General features: G+C 39.2%; 1 protein-coding gene across 1 annotated transcript; it reads left to right on the forward strand.

The window, feature by feature from the left end:
* Positions 1-24,232: 24,232 nt before the first annotated feature.
* LOC131241246 (ethylene-responsive transcription factor ERF061-like) lies at positions 24,233-25,930 on the forward strand. The gene has a single exon (XM_058239991.1). The coding sequence runs from the start codon at positions 24,374-24,376 to the stop codon at positions 25,154-25,156; it is 783 nt and encodes a 260-aa protein (XP_058095974.1). The 5' UTR covers positions 24,233-24,373; the 3' UTR covers positions 25,157-25,930.
* Positions 25,931-27,722: the final 1,792 nt, after the last annotated feature.

The following is a 27,722-nucleotide window of genomic DNA, read 5'->3' on the forward strand; positions in this document are numbered from 1 at the left end:
TGGACGGCTTGGATTTGATACCCTTGCAGCATGTTGGCACATCTGATGGCTTGTAGAGGGCTCGCCTGTACACATGCTCGAGATAGATAACATGGTCAACTTTCTGCTGGTACATGTGGCCCCACCATTCACCCATACAAACCTGTTGGTATGATGCAGTCTGCCACTGTGGCCCAGAAAAATGAACGAGGATTGGATGGTGAGGACCTCACCACACACCTGGGTGGCAATGAGCTGTGAGATATGGCCCGACTTTTTTTAAGTCTCGAGAGGGAATTTTTGTTATCTTAAAAAGCTAATGTACTCTTTTGTTAACAAAATTTAATGGTAGTACTACAATGAAACATATCTAAATTAATTAGGTATTTTAATGGAAAGCATTCTAAAATTGGTATGAGATGAAAATTCCAATGTAACGAGTATCTTACACAAAAATTAGGTATTTTAATGGAATGCTCAGCTGTGCACCAGTTCAGAACTCGTGCGAACTTTTTGAGAACTCATGATATGTGATGTGACTCCAAAATTTGAACAGTCCACATGAATCAGCACCTTGTTAAACCCCTTGGCCCAATTTTTACTTTAATCCAAAACTTTGGCGGGCCATGAAAACAGTTTCCTCCCTTGATTGACATTTCTCTTTTCTATGGCCCATCAAAAATTTAGATCAGGATGAAAATTTGTCCCTTGGGGTTTCATGGGATTCCGCATCACATGTACCGTTCGAATTAAACGCCCATGACACATGTGCAAAGGTGCGCACATGCCCAGGTGAGCATAACTCTCTCTCTCTCTCTCTCTCTCTCTCTCTCTCTCTCTCTCTCTCTCTCTCTCTCTCTCTATATATATATATATATAGAGAGAGAGAGAGAGAGGCATGATCACCAGCGCAACTTTGCACATGTGTCATGATTTGAAGGGTCCATGTGATGCGACACCCTATGAAACCCCCGAGTGCCAGTTTTCACCCTGATCCAAAACTATGGTAGACCATAGTAAAGAGAGATGTGAATCAAGTGAGGAAATTATTTTCTTTTGCCATGACCTACCAAAATTTTGTATCAAGATAAAAGTTGGGCCATAGGGTTTTCACGGGGTCTTACATCATGTGGAATGTTCAGATTTTAGGCTCACATAACGTGTGATGAGTTCTCAAAAAGCTCTCATGAGAACTTGTGAGAACCATGAAACCTAGGGCCAATTTTCACCCTATCAAAAACTCCAGTGTGCCATGGCAAAAGGAAATAGTTTCCTCCCTTGATTTGCCTCTTTCTTTCATCGTAGCCCACTAAAGTTTCGAATCGGGGTAAAAGTAGGGCCCTAAGGGTTTTATGGGGTGCTGCATCAGGTGGACGGTTCAGATCTTGGGCACTTATCGTCGGAAATGAATTCTCAAAAAGTTTTGAAGAGAACTCGTGAGAACCGGTGTATTATATATGAGAAATGTTACTGTGAGGCTGACCTCATGGGAAGTTCCCATGAGGTCAAGCTGTGTGGGCCCCACCATGATGTTTGTCGAACATCAACATCATGCATTTGATGGGTCCCCTTTGGGTTATGAGATATCCTTAAAATCGGTTGTATACGAAACTAAGGGGGGCCATACAATCTAAAACCATGTGAAAACATGTCTAAAACATATAAAAGCACTTGGTGGGGCCCACATGAATTTTGGATGTGGTTGAGACTTGGTATGACCCCTCATCCAAGTGGGATACACAATGGATGAGGTAGATTTGTGAATCACATCTCGATGGGCCCAATAAATGATTACAAATGTTTTAATGGAAGGGTAGCCTCTCTCAATCGCTGCATGTGGTGTGGCCCTCCCAAGTCATGGATTGATAGCCTCTCTCAACTGCTGCATGTGGTGTGGCCCTCCCAAGTCATGGATTGACTAGATTTTTAAGCCCTTCGTCCACCAGGGAATGGTGCATCTGAGTGATGGGGTACATGTTTGACACATCATGGTGGGGCCCACATAGCTCGACCTCATAGGAAGTTCCCATGAGGTCAACTGATAGTACCATTTCTATATATATATATATATATATATATAGTTTTAAAACTAATTGGACCCAACTTAGATCTTGCTAGACTTAAATTTTAACTGGGTTAAAAAAGGCAAGACTCAAATCCAACTCCATTTCTTAATGAGTTCAAAAAATGGGTCAAGATTCTTAAGTGGGTGAATGAGAGTTTGATTTTATATATGCAAATTTTCATCATTTGTATTGTAAAAAGTAGTTATGAAAATTGATTGTTATTATTTTTGCTTTCTTAAAATTACTTTTTTTATTTCAAAAATGCTATTTTGAGCTTTCCCACAATAATGGAAGATATCTCTTACAATTGATCACATATTAACCAACATTTATGTGGAAATGAACTATGCAATACAAGAGACATATATTTTCCATTGAGCTTTATCATTTTCAATGTGTGGAAATTGTCAGGTTTTCAAAGGGTCTTTCTTATCCACTTTTCAAATTATTGTTATCCAAACACCCACAATCGAGTTTGGATGTGGGAACAACTCATTAGATTATGGATTCTCATATCCAATCAATTTTGGATGCAACATTCATTTAAAACAAACTAGCTCATTCATACGAGGATATTAAAAAATTAATTATTTTCCTACAAGTGAGAGGCAAAAATGCAGTGATTTAAGAGAACCCCAACAAAAGTGAATGTCTTGTTCCTGACATCTCTATTGCAAACTATTTCTAACATGTGTAAACCAATTCTGCATGACTTGTAGCATTTTGACATTTTCGGTCCGCCCCCCCCCCCCCCGACTTTATGAAATGTATGCCACATGCATTCCTAAGTAATTTATAAGTGTATATGTATTATTCATCACACTTTGTGAGTCTATCAAAGTTTTTCTTGTAACAATATTAACCAAAATTTAACCAAGCATGACATAACAGTATTTGATTGGACAAAAAGTCACCATCAGAGTTGGGGTCCATGCATAATATGTGTGAAAGTTGATCAGTCGATTACATACTTGACTGGCCTCATCTTTGACGATAGCACACCATCCAATCAAATCCCGTCAAGTTACGCATATGCTAAGCTCAGTATAGATAAGGGCAATACCCAATCCGAGTTCCAAAATGTTGGATACAGATTGCCTGCAAAAGTCTTTTGCAAAAACTTCCTCTGACATGAAGGTAGGTGGGGCCTAGCATGATGTTTGTGAGAAATCCACCCCGTCCATTTGTTTTGCTAAATCATGTTAGGACATGGGTCCAAAAAATGAGGCAGATCCAAAATTCAAGTAAGCCACACAATAAGAAAAAAAGTGAGTAAGAAAATGCGTACAGTTGAAACCTCTTTAAGGTCCACTATGATGTTTCTATGCCATTCGTACTGTTCATAAAGTCATTCCTACTAGGTAAACTAAAAACACAAAAATATGAACTTAATCCAAAACTTTTGTGGCCCACAAATGTTTCAATGACAGACATTGAATCCTTACTATTTCCTACCCCACGATGCTCTTATGTTTTGGATCTGCTTCATTTTTTTGACCCATGGTACGTATGTTGTCAGAGATAAACCTAAGCTAATTTAGGGGGGTGGGGGGCGCTAAGTAAGTACATACTTAGCCCTTCTCTGATAGTCTGATAGTATATGTCTAACAACTCAAGTTTATGTAGTCGGCTATATACACTTGTACACATAAAATCTATCTCACAAGGAATACAGTAAAAATTTAGAAACCATCCTTCTCGTATACATGGTAAGAACGTTTGAAAATATGAGTATTAAAAGTCCTTGGGTGATACAATCTAAATCAAATTTAGTATCTATGTATGGGAACACACATAACCTTCACTAAACACCATCACTCGATAATTCACAATCCACCCGTCTTAACAGTCTGATCTTGAGGTATGACAACATACAACGTTGTTGTACTATATTTTTTACTGCTCTTGTGAGATTCAATTAGAGAGGATATGTATTATATCAAAGGAAAAATATAGCATGCTAAAGATCTTCAAGGATTATTGGAGTATTTTTTTACAAAATCACAGTTGACATGGTTACAAAATATGGAACAGTTAAAAGAAATTCAAAAGAAAACCAAGCGGCTAAGAGTCATTCAAGAAGTCGACCGAGCGGACAAGTGAAATGTGGTCGAGTTGGCAAGGAGGCTTCGATCAATTGCTAAGACAGATGACAAGGAAGTCTCCAGAATGTCATGTAATGTTGAAACGGTTACAGTAACCATCAGAACATAGGAAGTATCAAAAAGGTTAGTAATACTAAAACGATTATAGCAACCATCAGAATGTGTGAAGTATCCAGATAGTCAGGTTAAGGCTATAAATAGTAAACGAATTCAGCAGAAGAAATTGTTTCATACCAATCAAACCAAACCTAATCCATTTTTTAATTACCTTTCAATTATTTGTCATCTATATTCTTTAGCATAACCAGTCAATAACATTCTACAATGTAATATTTACTGTTTATCTACCATTTATATTCCTTAGTATAATCCGTAGTAATAATCAAGTAGTTGTTAAATTCTAGCTGTAATTCGAGTATATACTCTCATATGCTGGATTCAATTCCAGTATCAAGCAGAGTTTTCTATCCAGAAAGGTGTTTTACAGTTGTTCTCCACGACTAACTATAAGATTTTCTTTTTGTTGTTTCTTTATCTATATCGAAAAGTTCTTTCGTATGGAAGGTGTGTATAACCCATTTTCAGAGGATGAACCCGATCCATTAACTATTACCTTATCATCATTTAAAACACTGTGCAAGTAGTTAAATAGGTGACCGATCTTATTCGATCTTAGTCACATAATATATATCTACCTATCTTGGCACTTTGGGTCATAGTTGTTTGATTTGAATTGAGCCACATATTCAATTTTGACACGCCCTCAGGTACATCCAAACTGTCTGCTTTGGAATTAAGATATACGCTCTGGGTCAAATTCTACCATTAGAGATCAGTTTTCTTCCTCATTAAAAACCCGACATCATGCAATCTTGGTGTGCCGCCGATCAAAGATATGAAACGTCCATCGTGTGGGCCATACAAACACCATATGATCAATGATCATCATCCCAAAACCTATCCAGAGGGTGAGTATTGGAATTCAAAATGATCCAACTTTAGAATCGATTTTCTGTACACTATAAAGCTATTGCATTGGCTCAATGCCATCTTCTTGTGCACAAACCTCCTCGAAACCACATAAGGCAACCAAGATATTCTATAAAAGCCTTTATCCCTATAAAGAAACTATACACGGTAAGAAAGCAGAGACACAAAGAAAGAAACCGAGCGAGGAAAAGTTGCGGAGAGCAAGTATGAGTCGACTCAATTCAAACTTGGACCGAGTATGGGCTTGGTTCTTAGTCTGGTCTATCTAGAGACTGTTGGACGAAAGAAAAGAAAGGAGAAAGAAGGAAAGACAAGGAAGAAGAAGATCGAGGAGAAGGAAGCCTCTAAGTGTGGGTCGGGTTGCTAACTCGCTCGGTCAACTCAGGTGGAGGCCTGAGCTGTGTTCTGAGCCTGCTTCAAGTCTAGAATTTGGCGAGGCATTCCAGCAGAGAAAGAGAAGAAGAAACAAGAAAGAAAGAGGAAGAATGGGGAGAAGAGAGAGAAGGAACAACGGCTGCCAAGTTGACTTAGCTAACTGCTGAGTCCAGCTGACTCTAACTCATTTTCGTGTAGATTTCAGTTTAGTTGATCAATTTTATTTCGGTTTAGTGTTCAAGGGATTGGTTTCGTGCCCGAGTTTGATGTCAAGCGTTAACCCGAGTTGAAGCCAAGTTGACTCAATGAGTTCGCTGAGTTCAACATCGTTTGGAATCTATTTTCACTCAATTCAGTCGAGCAATGGATCGGCTGGTCTATGGAGTTCGTGTTCACACCGGACGACTCCCGAGTCAAGGCCGAATTGAAAGTCGAGTCAAGCAAGTTGAGGTTACTTAATTTCAAAATCTTTGGAATTATAATTTAACCTAGATTTGGGTCTTTTGGTTCTTATTGAAATAATCCAAATTTCATTTCTAGATTCTCTTTGTGTATTTTACCGGATGACTAGTCATTATAAGACTGTCCCTTTGCATTGTGGGTTCTACCTACAATTGCAAGGAGGATGCATTCCCAAGCTGATTTGCATTCATGCATCCATGCATTAAACGAGATTCGTATTTTAATTGAATGTTGTGATTGTGTTTGTAAAGTATACTTAACTATGAATTATGGATGTGTAATCGTGGGGAGAGGGGAGGGGTCTGCTGAGTTGGCCACTCATCCTTTTAGTAATTGAACACACGAATAAGTGATGCAGGAATTAAAATGATGCTATAATGTGGCGGAACTCTTGTAGCTTAATTTACAAATAGCTTTATGTTTATGCTTTAGTAGAACTTATATATTTTATTTTAATTTGTAATTAGTTTATTTCAATTTGTAATAATTCCCCATATGAATGGACATTTGAGTTACTTACATGTAATGCTTATAACTCTAAAGGCTTGTTTGTTTTTCAATTTATATGATAAATGAAGCATAAATGGCTAATTATTACTTTTTACACTAGTTTTTAAAAAATGATTTACATTGTAATTTTGCCCTAAATATTATGGCGTAAAAGTGTTGAAACCCAATTATAATTTTTGTTGTAAAACTTTTGAGGTTCACCATTATGCATGTGTCTGATCCATATTATTCATTTGTTGCACATGCTAAATTTAGGGCATGAGCCTAAAAACGAGGCAAATACAAAGCTCAAGTGAACTGCATCACAAGAAACATGGGTAATTTAACTCCCATGGTTGAAAGTTAAGATGAGTGTAGTACCCATAGAGATCTATACTTGTCATCCAACCTTGTCATGACATCACACTGATACTGATGAGGGGAAAACACAAATATCAGCCTCAACCAAAACTTCTATAGCCCCAAAAACAAACTAAAAGGTTAGCATTCAATTCCCACTATTTCCTGTGGTTTAGTCCACTTGAGCTTTGATTCTATCTTATTTTTTGAGGCCATACCCTAAAATAAGTGAGAAAAATGGATGAACAACATGGATCAAATAAATACATAACAGTGGGCCCCACAAATTTGGGATGAAAAAAGTTTCATTTCTTCCCCTAAGGCTGCCGTCAGCTATATAAATAAGTACGTACATAATAATTACCTATTTAACTTTATTTATATGATAAATTGAAAAACAAACAAGCCCTAATTACAAAGTGTCATTTATCTCTCTTTTAATTAATGCAAATTATGTGAATACAAAATACGAAAAGTATGTGTGTGTGTGTGTTTGTGTGTGTGTATGGGAAAAGGTACTATGCGCTCGACCTCATGATAAGCTCCCTTGAGGTTGAGCTGTGTGGGCCCCACCGTGATGCGTGTAGACCATCAACACCGTGCATTTGATGGGTCCCCTCTAAATTATGGGATATCCCAAAAATCACCCGTATACGGAACTCAGGTGGGCCATACCATCTAAAATCATGTGAAGACACCGTTAAAACATATAAAATCACTTGGTGGGGCCCACCTGAGTTTTGAATGCTGTTGAAACTTGGTCTGAACCCTCATCCAATTGGGACACACATAATAGATGGGCTGGATTTGCAAACTACATCTTGATGGGCCCAAAAAATGATTATGAATGTTTTAATGGTGCACGGCCCCTCCCCACTTCTGTATGTGGTGTGGCCCACACAAGTCACGGATTGACTTGATTTTTGAGACCTAGGCCCACGATGGAATGGTTCATTTGGCTGATGGGGTGGATGTTTGAAACGCATCACGGTGGGGCCCGCACAGCTCGACCTCATGGGACGGACTCATGAGGTCGTGCGCATAGTACCTTTTCCATATATATATATATGGTGTGTTATAAAAGAGTACTTGTTCATTATTTAATTAACAGCATCAAATTCAGCACACAAGTCACCGATATTCAAATGCCCAATTTTAATTTTTAATTTTAAGATATTATAATATAACTAATAATAAAATCTCACCACATCACTTCACCAATGCCGAGGGGCCGTAGGGCCTCCCTCCTAATCCGTGGCCCCACACGTTCGTCTCTCTTCACACGTGAATTTGTACGTTATTTAAGTCGACAAGGAAACCAACCACGATCGAAAGTGCTAAAACTGCAGGCTATAATACAGGAAATCTCAAAATCTTGAAAAAAAACAAATTAGAAGAGTTTGATTGACTCCCTTCAAACAGCAAAAAGTAGATTATCACCAGAAATAGAGTTTGCTGGCCCACACACGCAACTCTACACTTATTCACGTGTCCACGTGTCACCTGTGTGGTACATCCAATCTTTGTACTTGGGACAACGGACGGTCTAGAAAAAACCCTCGTTGTTTTGGACCTTTGGTTGCGTAGCTCACGTCGCTACGTTTTGGACTACTGATCTACAGGGTAGGTCCCACCTAATGTGTGGATCAGATGTCGTATCTGCACGAGAAGGTAGGCGTGTGGCTTCTTAGCGGTGCATGTGGAGGTGTGCGTGTGGGACTACCAAAAATCTGCAGGGTGAAACACAGCTGCGCCTGCGTGAACACGTGGCAGCACATGGCAGATTGATGATGCTGATCAGACGGGTCAAACTGAGTTGACACTTTTCTAAAAATCAAGTATGATTTTGATATCTGGTGGGCCACTGGTGCACATCGAATTTGGATCGTAAGTCAATTAATCTAGACCGAGTCATTCGTCTTGTACACGTCTGGCGCATGATTGGATCCTTCAACTGTTGAGGAGGCGTATGCAGAACAAGAGTTCTTTGGGGCCTACCATGATGTCATTACGGCATCCACTCCGTCCATCATTTTCCCCAGCTCATGTAAGGCATGAAGCTCAAAAATGAGAAAGATCAAACACTCAATGGGCCACAATACAGGAAACAGTATGGATTGAGTGCCCATTACTAGAGCCTTCATGGGTTCCTTATAAAGGGTTTGGATGGCATTCAAATAGGAAAGGAATTGCCTGGGCCCCAACAGTGCAGTCCATGAAAAATCCATCTTATTCATGACGAACTCATTCTAAGACACGAGCCCAAAAAAATGAAGTAGATCCAAAACTGAAGTGGGACACACCATAGGAAACATTGGAGATGGAAATGCTAACCGTTGAAACTTTCCAGTAATTTTTACTTTTTACTGTTTGGGAAAAAAAAAAGTGGTGACATTTTAACCATGCACATGGTATAGTGATCTAGCAATCTAGACCGTCTAAGTTGCTTCCCAACTGTGAATGGTCCTAATCTTTCCCTTCAAATTTTGGCCACTAACTATTTTTCTTTTGACCGTACATTTAATAGTCACTAATTAGATGATTAGGATTACTTGATCAGCATGATTTCAAAGATCTGCTCCATCTGCAACATGTGCGAGAAGGAAAAGCGACCACCATTATTAAAGTGATAGTGAGCTAACATATAAGTCCCGCCCTGCATGCATCTCCAATCAGTGCATATATCTCCAATAAAAGCAGTCAAACAAGGGGACCCACCAAAGACGGACAATGCCTAACCAGGGGCGGCTCAACATCTTTGGGGCCTTATGCGAGTCACAGAAATTAGGTTTTTTAATTTAAAAAAAAAAAAAAAATTAATTTAAAATTAAATCATAAATTTGCTTCTTACCTATTTAGATGCAAAATTACTAATTAAATTTTTGTATTCAAGTTTATCCAATAAATCAGTTTCTATAGATAAAATATAAATCAGTTTCTATAGATAAAATTGCTAAACTGTTTATAAAGCGAATCCCAGTCCTTGATGGATGAAAGGAAAACATAAATATTAGCTTATCCAAAATTTCTGCCGCCTGTAGAAAAGTTTTTAACGGTGAGCATTCAATATCCACTTTTTTTACTGTGTTGTGGTCCACTTGAGCTTTGGTTCTGCTTCATGTTTTTATTAATATTCTAAAATAGGATGAAGAAACGGATCAACGGAATAGATATAACATATATAATAATATGTACCCCACAGAGCTCAGGGCTGCAGGAATCCCTAAAGTGGTCTGCAAGCAACCCGCAATCCGCGTTTATTGCGAGAATAATGAATTTAGAATTGTTTATTATTGTAGCAGTGTTATGGTTAATAAATAGGCACTCCTAGATTGTTAATATAGCATATTTTGACTCCATCCAAACCGTCTAAATTAGGTGATCCATTCTAGATAGGCTAAATTACAAAAAATAAAAAATAAAAAAAAAAATCCATTGATTTAACTATTCTATCTTCCAATTAGTGGGAATTTGTATGTTGAATTCAAATAATTTGATTAGTGTACAAGAATCAACCAATTAGGAGATCCAGTCATTGTGTGTTTTTGTTTTTGTTTTTCATGAACCATCTAAACTGGGACCCACTTTTATATCTGTTTAATTTAATTTTAAAATATTCAAAGTTTGCAATTTCTCAGCGCATGTGTATAGATTACCAAACGCTGTCAGAGTATTAAAAGCCTGTACCTATAGTACATGGCCTTCATAATTAGGGGGCCTAAGGGGATTGCCTCACCTGCCTACCCCTTAGAGCCGCCCCTGGGCCTAACAAGCGATTGATTGGAAAATCTTGTATCAGATTAGGCAGATAATACGGTAGAGTCTATTAAATGGTCAGACCCAATGTCACTAAACCTTTCTAGGGACGACTGTGATTTTTATTTGCCATCTAACCTGTTTATAAGGTCACATGGATGAAGGAACCATAAATATTAGCTTGATTCCAAACTTCTTTGGCTCAAGGAAGTTTTCAACCGGCCAACTCTTAGCGCATCTTGTGGTGTAATCCATTTGAGCCTTTGATTTAACTCATTTCTAGGGTCGTTTCTTAAAATGATCTTTCAAAATGGATGGGTGGTATGGATAAAATAAACATATTACGGTGGGCTCCACAGGGACTCTCAGTCTATACCTGGGTCCTGGTTAAGGGGAGGGGATTTAGGGACGAATTAGGTGAGACCACGGATCCACTGAGGTGGGTGGGACCCCTGATGTGGAGCTCACAATGATGTATGTGCCTTAAATCTACACCGTTTAACCATTTTCAAAGCTCATTTTAGGGCATGATTCAAAAAATGAAGCATGCCCAAATCTTAGGTGGACCACACCACAGAAAACAGTCATGATTGAATCCCCACGATTAAAAACTTCTTTATTTGCTATCAAACCTGTTGATAAAGTCACAAAGACTTATATAAAGAGACCACACAAATATCATTTTGATCCAAAGCTTTTGTGGCCTCTAAGAAGTTTTTAATGGTCAATTACCATGGTTTCATGTACTATCGTTTGGATCTGCTTCATTTTCTATTTTTTGAATCATACCCTAAAATGAATTTTCAATACAGATTGACAGCGTGGATGTAGTTACATACATCAAGGTGGGCCCACTTGATATTTCTCCAATAAGTTTATAATTTGTTTCCTGATACATTAAAATGGAACCTATAATGTGGAAGTGTGTTTGAATTGTTTATATGCTACGCATGTAATTTCTAAGCGCCCGCATATTATACCAACCACTGTGCAGGAGTATTAAAGGTTTTCTCTTTAAAAATATGCCATACGGAACAGTGTCAGTGTCCATGTGCATCAAGTGTAAATGCTCGACTATCAAAACTGAAGAGGCTCTCCGGGGAAGAGGAGGGCTTTTAAAAGTAAGCAAGTAGCCGTTCCAAGTCAGTCCTCTATATTGATGGACGGCCTGATCAACAAGGACAAATCAACAACGGCTTTACGTGATGTAGGCTAGTGGACCTTTACAAAGTTAAAAATGAATTATCTATTTCCAACGATCCATCACGACTGTTACAAGACAGGAAAGCAACTAATCCACTTATCTTATCCTCAATTAAAATGGCCTATAAGAAACGATCAACGGCTTGATCTCTCATTAAATTGTTACTGATGATTTCAGGAGAGATTTTAGAGCGAGAAAGAGATCAGTGAAGTTGTGGGATAAGGATAGAGCCTCATCCCTTAACAGGTATACCATTCAATTTGAATTCCATCACTGGGAAGCTGTGTAGTCCACCCACTAGTGGTTGCCCATGAATAGGCCCCACTGACATGTGTCCAAGAAGTCCTGGATCATGGCACCCATGTCCATTCATCATAGGGTCAAAACAACAATGAAGTTAGGTCGGTCAGCTCGTTCGACTCGACTCGGAAAATCTTGACTCGCATTGGCTTGAAATTGTGTTTGGGCCAAGTTGACTCAGCTTATCCGAGCTTAACTCACCTTAGTTCAAATCCTAACTCGAATCAGCTCGGTGACTCGGTTATTTTGATCCTGATGTTATTCGCTAAATGTTTGATGAAATGCTTCAACGAAGTGTTATTTCTTAGAGTATTCTTGAAATGAGTATTCGAGGGAAGCTTTAGAACTTTTCTTATGCGTCAATCAGATTTTAATACTAATTAATTTAGTTATAGTAGTGTTTTGCGGGCATGTACAGGTTTATTGTATATTGAAAGTGGAAAACATATTCAAATGTATAATGAAAAGAATCGAATCTGTGGGGGTTTGTTTGTGCAAAGCGATCTTGATGATTTGTATTTGAAGTGTGAGAAAATTGAATATACCATCTATGTACTTGAGAAAATGTCGCATAAGCTCAAACTCAGCTGGAGTATGCCCGAGCTACTTACCCAACCGAGCCAAGCTGGCCAATTAGGCTCGAGAATCAAGTGGAGTTCGAGTTGGGGTTGACTGCCATGCTAGATTCAGTTCGACTGCAACTCTACCTTTATTGGATGTTTGTGTACATATGCCATTTGCTACTTAAGAGTTAGTTTTGGATTTTTTTTGCTATTCTTGGCCTTTCCTGCAACCATGGACAGTAGTAAGAGAGAGCACATGGGAACTATATCATATCCAATCTTGGAAGGGTGGTTGATTATTATGGTCATCTTCCAATTTGTAAGCCCTCTTCTATCTCTTTAATGCAAGTTGACTTAATCAAACGAAATGCGAAACATATCTTAGATCTCTACATGCCTTCTTTTTGGTATGTAAGATTATGTGGATGCGGAAATTCCAAAGATTTACCTGTGCATAGGATATGGATATTTAGGGTTTCGGATGGCTTACCTAACTGAGACGTCATTGCTGAGAATAATAGAATAACAATTTTCTATTAGAATATCAAATCTTCAATAGAATACTAGATCCTCCTCTCCTTACACCTGAATTCAAATTTTAGATAGTACTGACGTTTCTGTGTTGTGTTGGATCGGGGACCTAGCACTTGTTATATAGTTTTGATAAAGAGAGTTTGAAGCCATCACAACTCTCTTTACATGGCTCTACACTTGTTGTATCCTAGTTTAACTCAAGCAGCCCTGCATATAGGCTATAACACTCCACCCCTTACGCATTCATACGCAGAGTATCTGCATAAATCACACTAAAGTGGAGTCCACTGGTTTACACGATCACACAGTCCAACAGTCAGATCAATCAAGACCGTTGATCAATAAGGCCCACCTTCTTACATGGTACACTTTGGAGTGAGCCTGACTTGGCTATGACCCAAAACTAGCGGTGGGGTGAGACCCTGACTATTGGGCCCACCTCGATGTATGCATGGTATATCCATGCCGTCCATCTATTTTCACACACTGTGGCCTACTTGATAAGAGGACTGGCTTCATTCTTGGGCCAAAGGCATTTAATCGGTAGGGCCCACCCATGGTTTGACGACTAGTCTTGTCAAGTCAAACTCAACTCGTCCGAGTTGACCCATATTGCTCGGAATAGGTATGGGTCGGTACCACAAGTCCTAAATCTGGGGTGATTTGGGTGCAACTTGGACCCATACGAACGAGTCGACTCACCTGACTCGTCTGTATTTACTTAAAAAGGGATTGGAACCAACCCATTTTCACACATTGCTCCTCCCTTTTTGCTACTTTTCCTCTAACCCCACGTTCAGATACAGACGAGTCTACCCGAACGAGTCAGGATGATTCACCGGGTTAGAAAACCATGGACCACTTGGGGTCCAGTAAGCTTGCATTTGTGAGGTCAAGATGATCTGGACCATTGTTCCAGAATTCGTTACTCCGAAGATGGGATCACCTAAAATACTTGCTTTGATCAAACGATCCTAACCACCCAAGCATTCTTGCTGCTCGTTTATGGGCCAACAATAGAGTGGTTATCTATGGTGGGGCCCACTAGATGAGCAGGTCAGTTCAAATGTCTATTTCATGAAGGTGGGCATAATCATGGTATCCCATACCTATTATTTCATTTTGAAATAGAGTTCGGTTTTAGATAAAATCTGCACCGTAGGTCCTTAGCTGTCAAGACATAAACGGTAACAAAATGGAGTTGCATGGACCCAACTTCTTACTATTCGTGACTTAAATCAGCCAGCCATAGAAAGAAGATTTTGCGGTATGAAGAAAGTTCATATCATCAAAATCCGGGCCCGAAGTGGTACGTATCTATTCGTTGCCGTCCAACACCGGCATGCTACACCGTAAAATTCTATGCCCGAATCTCATCGAAACAGGGCCAAGTGCTGCAACGTGGGAAGCCATTCGATGGGCCCCATGCGAAATTTCAAGATTCCTGGTCATGACAGGATAGGAATTTACATTCTAGAAGGTTAGCTAGTTTTTGTTAACATTTTCAGGTAGACTTCTAAATTGAAATTGAAATGCACTGTACTACTAAAAGTAACATGGCTGGCATTTTCCAGCTGGTTGATTAAAACCGGTCAGAAGAGGTGGGCCACATGGTTTGGTTTATGGATCCATCACAAGGAAGACGACTATGTGAAAAAAATCTTGGTGGGTTAGGTATGTGTACTATGTGCATGTTCTGTTTGGATGCAAGCAAAGTTCCGTCCTGCTAGGGCATATGATGTTTTGGACTGGTTTTGATTTTTCTTTTTTCTTTTTTGTCGAATACCCTACAATAAGAAGTGGATTAACAATGCAAACGAATTAGGTGAACCTTATGAATTATTGGACTTAATGCTACAATTAGCGGCTTTCAGTCTAAAATTTTAAACATGGTTTGGGTCTAAAACAAGTAGACTAAGTTGCTAAGTGACGATCTCTCACTATCTCTATGAGTTCATTATTGATAGAAAAGATGGAAATAATTTCATTAACTAAACTTTCATAACCATAGGTCCAATTCCATAAATCAACACTGAGATCCTTGGGTTTGAGTGCCCATGTGGTGTAGGTGTGAGTGTGGGTGCGTGAGTGTGTAAAAAGAAAAAACTATCATGACCATCTTAATTCACATGTTGAATTTGGACAGCTGAATATTTTATTATTTATTATCAAAATTGATACCTTAGTTTGAAACATGACATGTGTAAACATTCAATTATAACTTCTATACTGAATCCAAATTCAACTCAAACTCAAGGCAATAAATGTTGGGTATGTGAGTCGGCATTGACTTAGACACGACTCACTAAATAAATAGATTTGCTTTTCTAACTTGGACGGGACTCAAACCCATTCATAAATGGGTTGACAAGGGCCTCTCCTCAATTAAACTCAACCCAATTAACCTTAGTAAAGGTAGACTCCAGCTTCTTAGGTGAGCACCTTTGTACATGTGTGCTAGGCACAAAATCTGAACGGTATGCAGCACCCCTTGAAACCTCATTAGCCCAACTTTCAGCTTGATAGAATACTCTGGTCAGTCATGGAAAAAGGAAATAGTTTCTTCTCCTAATTTACATTTCTCTTTGTTATAGCTTACTAAAGTTTTGGAGCAAGTAAAAAATTGGGCTCATAGAGTTTTAAGCGATAACGCATCATGTGAACCGTTCAAATTCTATGCCTATGAGACAAAGTTGCTCATGTAAGAAAATATGCAAGTGAGCGTTCCTCTCTCCGCACATGCGTAAAGCATTTGTGGCACATTGTGTGCCACTTGAATATAGATTGTCACACATGTGACATATAATCAATAATATCAAATTTTCTTACCTGAATAGATTGTGCTACATATCTTGAATTCATATAAATAGCATTATAGAGATGCCCGAAAAGCTCATGTGTCTTAAGATAACCATTGAACCACTGAATGAATGGACCGGTTCGCGTGCATTGCGCATGCGTGCGGGCTTAGCACAGCTCGGTTTGGAGATGTTTCCGTCGCGGGTAGAACTTCCCTGTTTCATCAGTACACGTGACGGTCACATCTGGGAATTAGGAGCAAAAGCATCCGAAACACGATAGAGCCCCGGGTCTCACCTAATCCGCCCCCCTTTTCAGCAACAAGATAAGAGTCGTGCCTGTCATAACATGTCCGAGCCAAACTTCTACTGTGGTGGGGTATATTTTGATCGTGGCCATACACCTTGTGGATTCCAAAATGAATGGTCCGTGATTAAAAAGTCAGCCAAAAAAGATTTTTAAAAACTTTGATTGATGGACTTTTAATGAACGGTAAAAACCAAAAGGAGTAGACGGTTAAAATTCAGGGGAAATCAGACCAGGAAGATCCACAGACCAAAGATCACCTGTCATTCGTCTGTGAGACAATTCGGTTGATAGCACTGTCAAACTGGCCGAGTTGGGTTACCTGAACCTAGACTTTCAGGTCCGGAATTGGATCTTGAGACCCCGACCGGAATTCACTGGGGTTCGGATACCCATCAGGTCTTTTAATTTAGGTTGTCAGGTCGGTTCGAGACAAATAAGACCAGAAGTCACTGAGTATTAAAGATTTTCTCGGTGATCCTTATCAATGTTACCTAAACTGCCTATCCCTTGCATTTTGTGTTCATAATTCAGTAATCCAAATAATGGATCATTTGTGATTTGGGTTTTTTATTCTTACTGATCTTAGTTTATGATTATATATTCCTACTATATAGTAACTTATATCAACCCGTATTTATCACAAGCATCAATATTTTGATTTATGCAACAACACACAATATATATCTGTGTGTGTGTGTTTTGGAAATTGTTCTATGCGGTTGAGCTCGTGGGAACTTCCCATGAGGTCGAGCTGTGTGGGCCCCACCATGATGTGTATCGAACATCAACACCATGCATTTGATGGGTCCCCTTTAAATTATGGGATATAAGCTCATGGGAACTTCCCATGAGGTCGAGCTATGTGGGCCCCACCATGATGTGTATCAAATATCAACACCATGCATTTGATGGGTCCTCTTTAAATTATGGGATATCCCAAAAATCAGCCGTACACGGAACTCAGGTGAGCAATATCATCTAAAATCATATGAAGACATGCCTAAAACATACAAAAGCACTTGGTGGGGCCCACCTGAAATTTGGATGCATCTGAAATTTGGTCTGACCCCTCATCCAAGTGGGACACACATAATGGATGGGCTAGATTTGTGAACGACATCTCGGTGGGCCCAAAAAACGATTATAAATGTTTTAATGGGAGGATAACCCCTCTCAACTTTTATATGTGGTGTGGCCTACAAAAGTCATGGATTGACTTGATTTTTAAGCCGGAGGCCCACCATGGAATGGTGCATCTGACTGATGGGGTAGATGTTCAACACACATCATGGTGGGGCCCACACAGCTCGACCTCATGAGAAGTTGGTCGAGTTCCCATGAGCTCGACCGCATAGAACTATTTCCATATATATATATATATATATATATATATATATATATATATATATATATATATTACGTATTTAGAATCTATAATAAACATAATAATCATCATTTCATATATAAAAGCACTCTCTTTAAAGGGCAATGAGATGACCCAAAAGAAGAGGGACGGAGACAATAAAAAATTATGGTGGCATATTGTTGTGCGGATGCCTTGGACTCTGAAGGTTTGGGAGTTTCAGCAGGGATCCATCAATCCGACTAATTTTGGTGTCGGTCCAACCCACAAAGTGCCAGTTATCTCAGACAATAGTTGGGAACAAAAGATTTCGTCGGTCTAAGTCGGTTCAACTGAAGGTCACTGTCGGTCCAACCAACAGATAAGTTCGATTCACTTAATGGGTTATGCTGGTTTACTTAAGTCGGGGTATTTAAGTTTGGTTTCAATAAGGGCTTAATAACGATGAGAGTTTTCTTTCATAGGGCAAGGGCTAGGGTTTTTCTTAAGGTATGCATTACAAGAGGAGATCAAGTTGCTTCTATAATCAGAGAAGGTGAGTGGTGTAACTCTAAGATTTCAATTATAGTAGAGATCTCTATCACTTTGTGCTGTTGTTTTTTCCACAAGGGTTTTCCATGTAAAATCATGTGTTTGTAATTACTTGATTGCTTGTCTTCTATTTTAATTGTTTTATTTTTGTTGACAGTGCTTTCGTAATGTGCAGGATTGACAAGTGGTATTAGATTTAAATTTCTAATATCTAGGGTTGATTTGGGTTTGTCGTGGCCTTGGAATTACAACAAAGTAGTATCAGGGCATCATATTAAAGATGTTTGGAAATTCAACAAAGATATCAAGGTCAAATTTTGATATAAGAAATTCAACAGGAATGACATTTTCAATTTGTGGTAGAAAAATGTAAAGGATATTCTAGTGTCACAAGGGTTGAGCAAGGCATTGTTAGAGACTAAACCGAAGATATTGGAAGACGACTAGAGTAAACTTGGGAAGAAAGATATGAGTGTCATTTGTTTGTGTCTATCGAATGAAGTCATGTATAATGTTATAGATGAGGAATCAGCCCTGGATAGGTAGAAGAAACTGGAAGATCTATACATGGTGAAATCCCTCACTAATAAGTTATTTTTGAAGAAACGACTTCATGGGCTATGGATGAAGGAATGATCAGATTTTCTGGAGCAAATAAACTCGTTTACGAAAATATGTAGTGAGTTTTTAGTGCTTGGAGAGAAGATCGGGAATAAAGATAAAGTGTTACTACTTCTAATATCGTTTCCTTTGTCATACGACTATCTCGTTACTACTTTGCTATATGGAAAGAGTACTCTAAAAATGGAGGAAGTCATCATTATTCTCATGTCTAACGAGATGAGAAGGAAATCAAGTGATGATGATTCTCAAGCGGATGGGCTAGTTGCGAAATGGGATCTAGGACATGGGAGATCTATGGAGCGATATCGGTCTGACAAAATCTAAATCAAAATTAAAGGCTAATGATGGATGCTTCTATTGTAGCATGAAGGGCCACTTCAAGAGAGACTATCAGAAATGGAAGGATGACTTAAAAAACAACAATAAAAAGAACACGAGTGAATTGGCTAGTGTAAAGCAAGAGAGATCGGAAGGAGACCTCTTGGTCTCCTCAAGTACGAGTCATCTTATAGATATATGGATACTTGATTAAGGATGTTCGTATCATATGTGCTCGAATAAAACTTGGTTCGATACCTACAAGTCCTGTGATGGTAGGAGTATTCTAATGGGGAATGACGTTTCATGCAAGGTCATCGGAATAAGGACTATTAAAGTAAGGATGTTTGATGAAGTCATACAAACTTTAGATAATATTATGCATATCCCGTATCTTTAGAATAACTTGGTATCCTTGGGCGTTCTAGATACGAATGGGTGCACATTCACCACATTTAGCGGTGTAATCAAGGTCACCAAAAGTGCAATGGTGTTAAAGGAGGGACATAAGATGGTGAATCTGTACAAGTTGCTTGGAAACACAATTATAGGTGAGGCTGTTACGACCTCACCAGCAGAATTTGGCACAAACGACACAAATCTGTGGCATATACAACTAAGGTATATGAGCAAGAGGGAGTTAAGGCGTACAAGGTGAATTTCTACGAGCATTGGATCTATGGGAACTAGTTCAGGGTAATGTTTAAGACTACTATACATACTACCTATGGGATGCTCAATATCATACATTTCGATGTCTGAGGGCCAATAACAGTACCATCTAATAGAAGAGCACGATACTTTGTGAGTTTCGTAGACGATTACTCGGGGAAGGTTTGTGTCTACTTCTTAAAGCACATGTCTGAGGTTTCATCAAGTTCAAGGAATGGAAGGTGGAAGTAGAAATATAAACAGGGAGACATGTTAGGTGTCTCAGGTCAAATAACAATACAAAGTACAAAGAAGCGAAATTCATAAAATTCTACAAGAAATGGGGCATCACAAGGCACTTCTCAACTCTAGAGACCCCATAGCAGAATGAGGTGGGAGAGAAGATGGACAGAACTCTATTGAGAGTGCAAGAAGTATACGGTTACATATAGGTTTGCCTAAAAAAATTTTGACAGAAGCAATTAACATGGCATGCTTTATTGTGAATCAATCATCATTTATAGCGCTAGACTTCAAAGTTACAAAGAAAGTTTGGATAAGCAAGGACGTTGATTACTCATGATTGATGATCTTCGAGTCTCCAGCATACGTCCACGTGCAAAATTAAAAAAGAACGAAGTTGGATCCCAAATCTAGATAATACATCTTTATCATGTATGAGAATGGTGTTAAGGGTTACATGTTTTGGGATATAATTTCTTAAAATGTGGTAATTAGTAGAGATGTCTTCTTTGATGAGACATCTATGTTGAAGGCCAACATGGATGCTATAGACAAGTCGGAAACACATGGTGAGGCAGAGAGATTATTTGTGTAAGTGAAGCCAGTTGGGCTGATTACTAAAGGTGAAATTCAGCAATGGTAAGAAACTGACCAAAACAATTAGCAAGATACTGAGAAGAATATAACTAGTAATAGGGAGAGACAAATCATAAGAGTTTCGGTTCGATATAAGTTCGAGGATACGGTTTCTTCCGTACTATTCATGGGGAGTGAAGATCCATCCATCTTTCAAGATGCTAAGTTTGGAAAGGATGGCAATAAGTAGATGTTGGCCATAATAGACGATATGGAATCTCTACACATGAATCAGACATGGGAGTTTGTAGAACTTCCAAAAGGTCAAAGGACTATAGGGTGCAAGTGGGTGTTTTAAAAAAAAAAAAAAAGGAAGCATTAAGAGAAAAGGAGGGCAAAAAGTTTAAGCCATGCTTGTAGCAAAAGGATACTCGTAGAGGGAAGGAATGGAGTATAATGAAGTTTTCTCTTCGGTTGTGAAACATGTGTCAATCAGGGTATTGCTGGCTATGGTAGTAGAATCCAATTTAAAATTAAAGCAGCTTGATGTGAAGTCAGGAATAGAGGATTCTGTTGGTCACTGTCAGTTTCACCGACAGATAAGTTCGGTCTGACCGACAAATAAGTTAGGTTTGACTGAAGGGTTACGGTGGTTTGCGTAAGTCGAGGTATTTAAGTCTGGTTTCAATTAGGGCTTAATAACGACGAGTGTTTTCTCTTATAGGGCAATGATTTTACAATGTGAGGGGATTTTCTATACTTGTAATGTGTGCATTACAAGGGGAAATCGAGTTGCTTCTATAATCAAAAAAGATGAGTGGTGTAACTCTAAGGTTTCGATTATAGTAGAGATCTCTGTCACTTTGTGCTATAGTTTTTTCCATAAGAGCTTTCCACATAAAATTATAGTTGTGATTGCTTGATTAGTTGTTTTCTATTTTGATTGTTCTAATATCTAAGGTTGATTTGAGTTTGTTGTGAGCTCAAAATTACAACACTTTTAAAACTAAAAAGGATATTTTTACTAATATGAAATTATGGTTATATATTTCTATGATATAGCAACTTATAATGTTGATCTATATTTAGCACACAAATATTAATACTTTGATTTATGCAGCAACATGCATTCCTATAATATTATGCAATAGGATCTAGGATAATAACAACCATCCTATAATGTCGATCTATATTTAGCACACAAATATTAATACTTTGATTTATGCAGCAACATGCATTCATATAATATTATGCAATAGGATCTAGGCTAATAACAACCATCCTTTCATATATTAATCATAATATTAATTCATATATAAAAATATACTCTCTTTAAAGAACAATGAGAAGGCCCAAAAGAATAAGGATGATAATAATAATAATAATAATAAAGACTTCATAACCTTATGCCTAACTGAAGGCCTGGCTCTTGATAAAGCAAAATGGCAGAATAAAATTCATATAATAGAATCCATTTAATTAGGATGAAACCCTAGATGATGATAATGATGATGATACAAAAGTACATTATATTTACTTCGTATGTGTACTCAAGCGACACATATGGCCCTAGAGTGATTCGCATGCTCTTGCCTCTATCATATCACATATTAGAGGAAGCACAACGTACCATGTACTCAATCCCATATCATGTGCTATGCCACCAACAATCTAGGTAACATGGTCTGTATGAACTCTTTTGAGAGTGTGTATTTGATATGTATTAGTAATTACTAAGAAATTCATGTGAATCGGAACCACCAATTGTGTTTGACAATTTATAATCGAAATTCACTGGAATCTGTGCGAGTGTGTTTAGCATCATATATTTGAAATGCATTAGTGCAGTGACTGTGGGAGAAGAGTACTATAACCTATGGATTGGTGGTAATTAGAGTGCATGTAAAATATAATCACATGATTTTGTTGTGATTTTAAAAAATAAGTTTTTAATATTTTTTATGTGAATAAATCTCAATTCACGTCAAATATACTCTCACAAATGCACGTATTACCACTAATTTACATGATTACCACTGATTACGTGCTCCAAATGACTCCTATATATTCAGCAATAGGAGAATGACAATTTAATTTGCAGTGGGACAAAAACTTCAATATGCTGGCAGGGTGTGCTTGATGGCTGGCAGGCACTTAGAAGTTAGGCACCTGGCAACCCTTCTTGTCATTGTTGTGACCTCCACAATGATGTTTGTGTTTTGTCCGTGTTGTCCATCATTTTCTGCCGCTCATTCTAGGGCAATAGCCTAAAAATGAGGAAGATCCAAATCTCAGGGGGACCACACCACAGGAAATAGGAAACGGTAGTGACTGAATGCCTACCATTAAAAACTTCTTCAGGGCCACAAAAGTTTTGGATCGTGCTGATATTTTTGTTTACCTTCGTCAAATTCTATGTGACCCAATCAACAGGTTGGATGGCAAATAAACATTATAGTGATCCCTAAGAAATTTTTAACTGTGGGTGTTCAATCACTATTATTTCTTATGGTATGGTCCATCTGAGATTTGGATCTACCTCATTTTGGGTCATGCCCTAAAATGAGCGGTGAACAATAAATGGATAACATGGATAAAACACATACATCATGGTGGGGCCCGCAACACCAACCAGTGTCTCAGTACTAAAGGATTCACTGTGGTATACAAGTACGCATAAACCACAGTTTCTGACTCAACAACTAATCCCATTTCGCTTGGGTTTGAGTTGAGTGGCATCTTGTCTAAGTCTGGAGTAAAATCAGTCGATGGTCCCAACCGAGTTCACTTGGGCTTAGATGAGTCCTCAATCCACCTCATGAGCCAAAAGTTACTCTTATTCGATTAGGTGATGGTTGGGTTGGATGGGAAGAGAAAATTGAAATGTCTCAAATGGTTTTATTCCAAACAGACAAGCATCCACAAATGAGAAGAGGACAGGGCCTACTTGGAATGTGGGATTATAATTTGTAAATGGTACTGAATTATACTAGGTGTAATTAACGTTATTATCACACGATGATTATATGCTTAGAAATACTTTAGTATGTTGATGGTCGAATCTAATGTTTGAGATTAAATTCTTCCTCTAAGAAAAATATTGTACCATGTAAAACCTATATTTGGTGGACCATCAAATTGTAATCAAGGGACCATATTTCACAATTGATGTTAGTCATTTGTATGCATGTGCAACTTAATTTTCAAGTGTTAAGGGTACATTTGAATGGACTGCGTGGATAAATCACATGTATCAATGTGTGGCCACAAATGTAATAGATTTCCAAATCCACCAAAAATCCCCCAAACCTCTTGTTGGGACCGGATGATGTGATAACTTGATTAATCCAAGCCTTTCCCTCGTTCATCTGTGTTTACATGACCAAATGCATTTCCATGCCACCTAATCCCACCTATCCCACATTCCAATTAGGCTCTTGGATTGTAGCGTTTGGGTCCTACGTAAGTGGACTACCATTTCAGTGGTCTCGCGTGCTATAAATATAATTTTTTTTGCACTTTTTGCAAACGAGGGATAATTTAGGAAAAGAAAATTTCAAGTAATAAATCTCTCTCCTTTCCCTCCCACCTTTAAATACACGAAGTTCGCAGATTAAAGTGGTAGAGAAGAAAATCACAGATCTTCTGATAACACCCATACACACTCTCTCTCTCTTTCTCTTTCCCTCTCTGAAATTTCCATTCCCATTTTGCCCCTGGATATTTCTTTATTCTCCTTTTTAATTGCAATCTGCAAATCCTTCGAAGAAAGAACCATGGTCGACGGATTTCTCGATACCGTCGGGCCATTTTCCTTTCCCGGTGTCAGCTCCTCTCTAACCGAAACCCGAACGACAGGAGGATTGAACGCCTTAGATCACATCTCCTCTCGTGTCCCACCATCCCCAATCATGACCGTCGGTCGCGTGCCCGAGCCGTTAGGCTCCTCCGTCTATCTCCATCGGAGAGATCTGCTACAAACGTTCAGCCACCCAAACAGAGCTAAAGGCAGTCGAACACCGTCAGCGTATACGAATACGGGTATGAAGAAGCTGTACAGGGGAGTGAGGCAGAGGCATTGGGGGAAATGGGTGGCTGAGATCAGGCTCCCCCGCAACAGAATGCGGTTGTGGTTGGGGACTTACGATACGGCCGAGGCAGCGGCGTATGCGTACGATCGGGCGGCGTATAAGTTCCGTGGAGAATACGCGCGTCTGAATTTCCCGAATCTCGACGACGGAGTAAGGCCGGGATCTCGCGAGATTGCGAAGCTAAGCTCGCTGCGATCCACCGTCGACGCGAAGATCCAAGCGATCATTCAGCGGCTGAGGCAAGAGAAAGCGAAGGAGAGCAGTCATGGTGGGGCCCACTGCGGTGACAGAGAACAAGGAACGAGGAAACCGGCGACTAATAGGCAGTGTAAGGGCGATGAAACGTCACCGTCCATCTCTGATGAGGGTCAACTCACCATGGCCCATTCCGAAATGGACGGCTGCTGTTCGTTGGCAAGGATACCGTCTTTTGATCCAGACCAAATCTGGGATGTGCTTGCTACTTGAAAAGAGATGTTACAACAGAGTTGTAGTATGAGAAGTTGAGAACTGATTACCTACAGACAACTGTACTACAACTTTCCGTACCGTGCCATCTTTTCCTCTAACAGGCCATCTTTTTCGAAATCGGTACTGTGAAATCGATAGCTCTCGGCAAAGAAACCATAGTTTTCGAAAATCACGCTGATCCGTTCATTAGGTGGGCCAGGCCTATATGTTGAGTCAAACGTTCGGTTGTTTGTTGATTCGTACATTGTGGTCCACCTAGTCAGCGGACCGAAATGATTTTTGTTACAGTTGATTTTAAGGATAGGAACTGCTTTAAGGTAGACCAGTGGCAAGTTGTGGTATAGTTTCTTGTAGATTGTTAGTTATTAGGGAATGTGTAATTCTTCTCTGACAATAGCATGAACGCTTCTGGATATTTCTTTTGTGTATGGGAGGCATCAGAACAGTGGTCTGGATCATTGAACCAATGGGCCCAACTTGTCATTCAGGTTAGGTCACGTGTATTATATGGCTCCTCGTAAAATGAGAGACGTTCCATTTAGGTTTTTTTCGGTAGCAATGTGATCGGATGGGGGAGATGATGCAATGTAGATGCATGTGTAAGAGTAATTTATCATAGTAATTTATCATGGGAGACCGAAGAAGAAGCAATGTAGATGCTGTGTAACAGTAATTTATCATGTGAGGCCCAAAAAAGAACAAAAAGAAAAATAGACTACAATGTCATTAGGAAAGTATAAAAGATTAATCTTAAATGTACTTTTGATTTTTGGGCTCCAACTGTAATTACTACGTAAATGGGTAATAATTATTTAACTAGGTAATTATGGCATCTTTACCAACAACTTACTTTTTTAACACTTGTATTGAAAGTTTTACAAAATCAATGTGGGGCCCACTGTGATGTATGTGACATATCCAAACTGCTCATTTGTTTTGCCAGCTGAATTTAAAACATTAGCAAAAGAGTGGGGCAGATCCAAAGCTCAAGTTGACCACACCACAAGAAATAGCAAGAATTAAACATATACCATTAAAAACTTTTTGGGCCCTTAAAAGTTTTAGGTAAAGTTGACCTTATCCAGGCCTGTGTGACCCTATGAACGGGTTAGATGATGAAAAAATCTCAATGTAAGCCCAGTGAAGGAAATAACTTTCAACGGTAGATGAATTAAGGCCACAGTTTCCTTTCACGTGGGATATTTGATTGTTGGATCTGCGTCATTTTTCAAATCATGCCTCAAAATGTTCTAATAAAATAGATGGACAGTGTAGATATATCATATACATTACAATGGGGTCCACGGGGTCCACGTATTTAAGTCAACACTATTGTATAGATTTTTAAGGTGAAATTACTCTCACCTTTTTTTAAAAAAAAAAAGTGAAAAAATAATTGTTGATGCAAAAGTCTGGCACGTCTTCTTCCGATCTTTCAGCTGCACAAGAAGGAGACAAAGGAGACCCTGGCTAAAGCCGGGGATCCTCCGATGCTAAAGTCGGGACTAGGATCGTTTAGAGGAGTTTTTAGGGAGAGTTTTTACGTACCTTTCACCTTGGAAATCTCCAGTATTTATAGGAAGGGGAGGATCCCATCATGCCAGGATTCTTTTCCTGATATCTTGAAAAATCGGTGTCAATCCGTTTTAGGACTCCAGCCGATTCCGAGATCTTCAGGATCGGGGATCCTTTTACTAGATTTTTAAGAAAGTATTTTGAGAAGGTATTTTACTTTACACCGTTTCTACCTCGCTCGGATCGAGCCAGACCGACTCTACTGACAAGTGAGTTTCGGCTGGCTGTAAAGGGTAGAGCTACGTGCCTTCTGTCAGATGAGATGAAACTGATTCGTAATCAGTGTACTCTCTTAATCCAATGATCGACTCTGTAACTGACCTAAAGATGGGTCAGTTTTATGGTCGATCGGGTGGCTTTTGAGCTTTGGGCCTTGATCGGCCTCTTTAGATGTTGCCGCCTCATTTATCGAGTCAACTTTATGCATCTCTTCGATTTTGCCGTATGGCTCTGGACTTTATAGGTCTCAGTCGGGATTCATTCCTTATAGTCCGAGCTAAGTTTCTCCTCTAGGCATTTGGTATGCTTGCCTCAGTCAGGCCTGTTGCCTCGGGATCTCAGACAGTGTCAGTAGAGTTGGTCCATTGCATAACCGAGTCTCTAGACTCTTACTATTTTTCTCCAACAGTAAGCCCCCTACTCCTAGTATCAACTTTGTTGACGCTAAGGAGTAGAGAGTTGTTGAGTCGGCCTGAGCTGGGACCGACTTTATGATGGAACATTTAATGCTCGTAGGAGTCCTGCATCGTCCAGAATACGTGCCGATTCGTTGATCGAGATCGCACAAGCGGGAAGCTGTCAGAACGTTTTTCCAGCTTATGAGAGTCAGACACGTGGTGAGGGCAGCGCTCACGTCATTCGAAGTGCGCCACGAGTCGGTAGGGCTGTAGACGAACCAAGCTAGCTCGAAAAGATCGCTCGTCTTGGCTCAATCTAGCTCGACTGACTCAAACAGTGACTAAAGATGAGCCAAGCTTTATATGACCTA

Source organism: Magnolia sinica, chromosome 3 (genome assembly GCF_029962835.1).
Source record: "Magnolia sinica isolate HGM2019 chromosome 3, MsV1, whole genome shotgun sequence".
NCBI classification, from domain to species: Eukaryota; Viridiplantae; Streptophyta; class Magnoliopsida; order Magnoliales; family Magnoliaceae; genus Magnolia; species Magnolia sinica.

What these genes read in the sequence shown, in the direction of transcription:
- LOC131241246 (XM_058239991.1), top strand. Translation starts at nt 24,374, where the DNA reads ATGGTCGACGGATTTCTCGATACCGTCGGGCCATTTTCCTTTCCCGGT.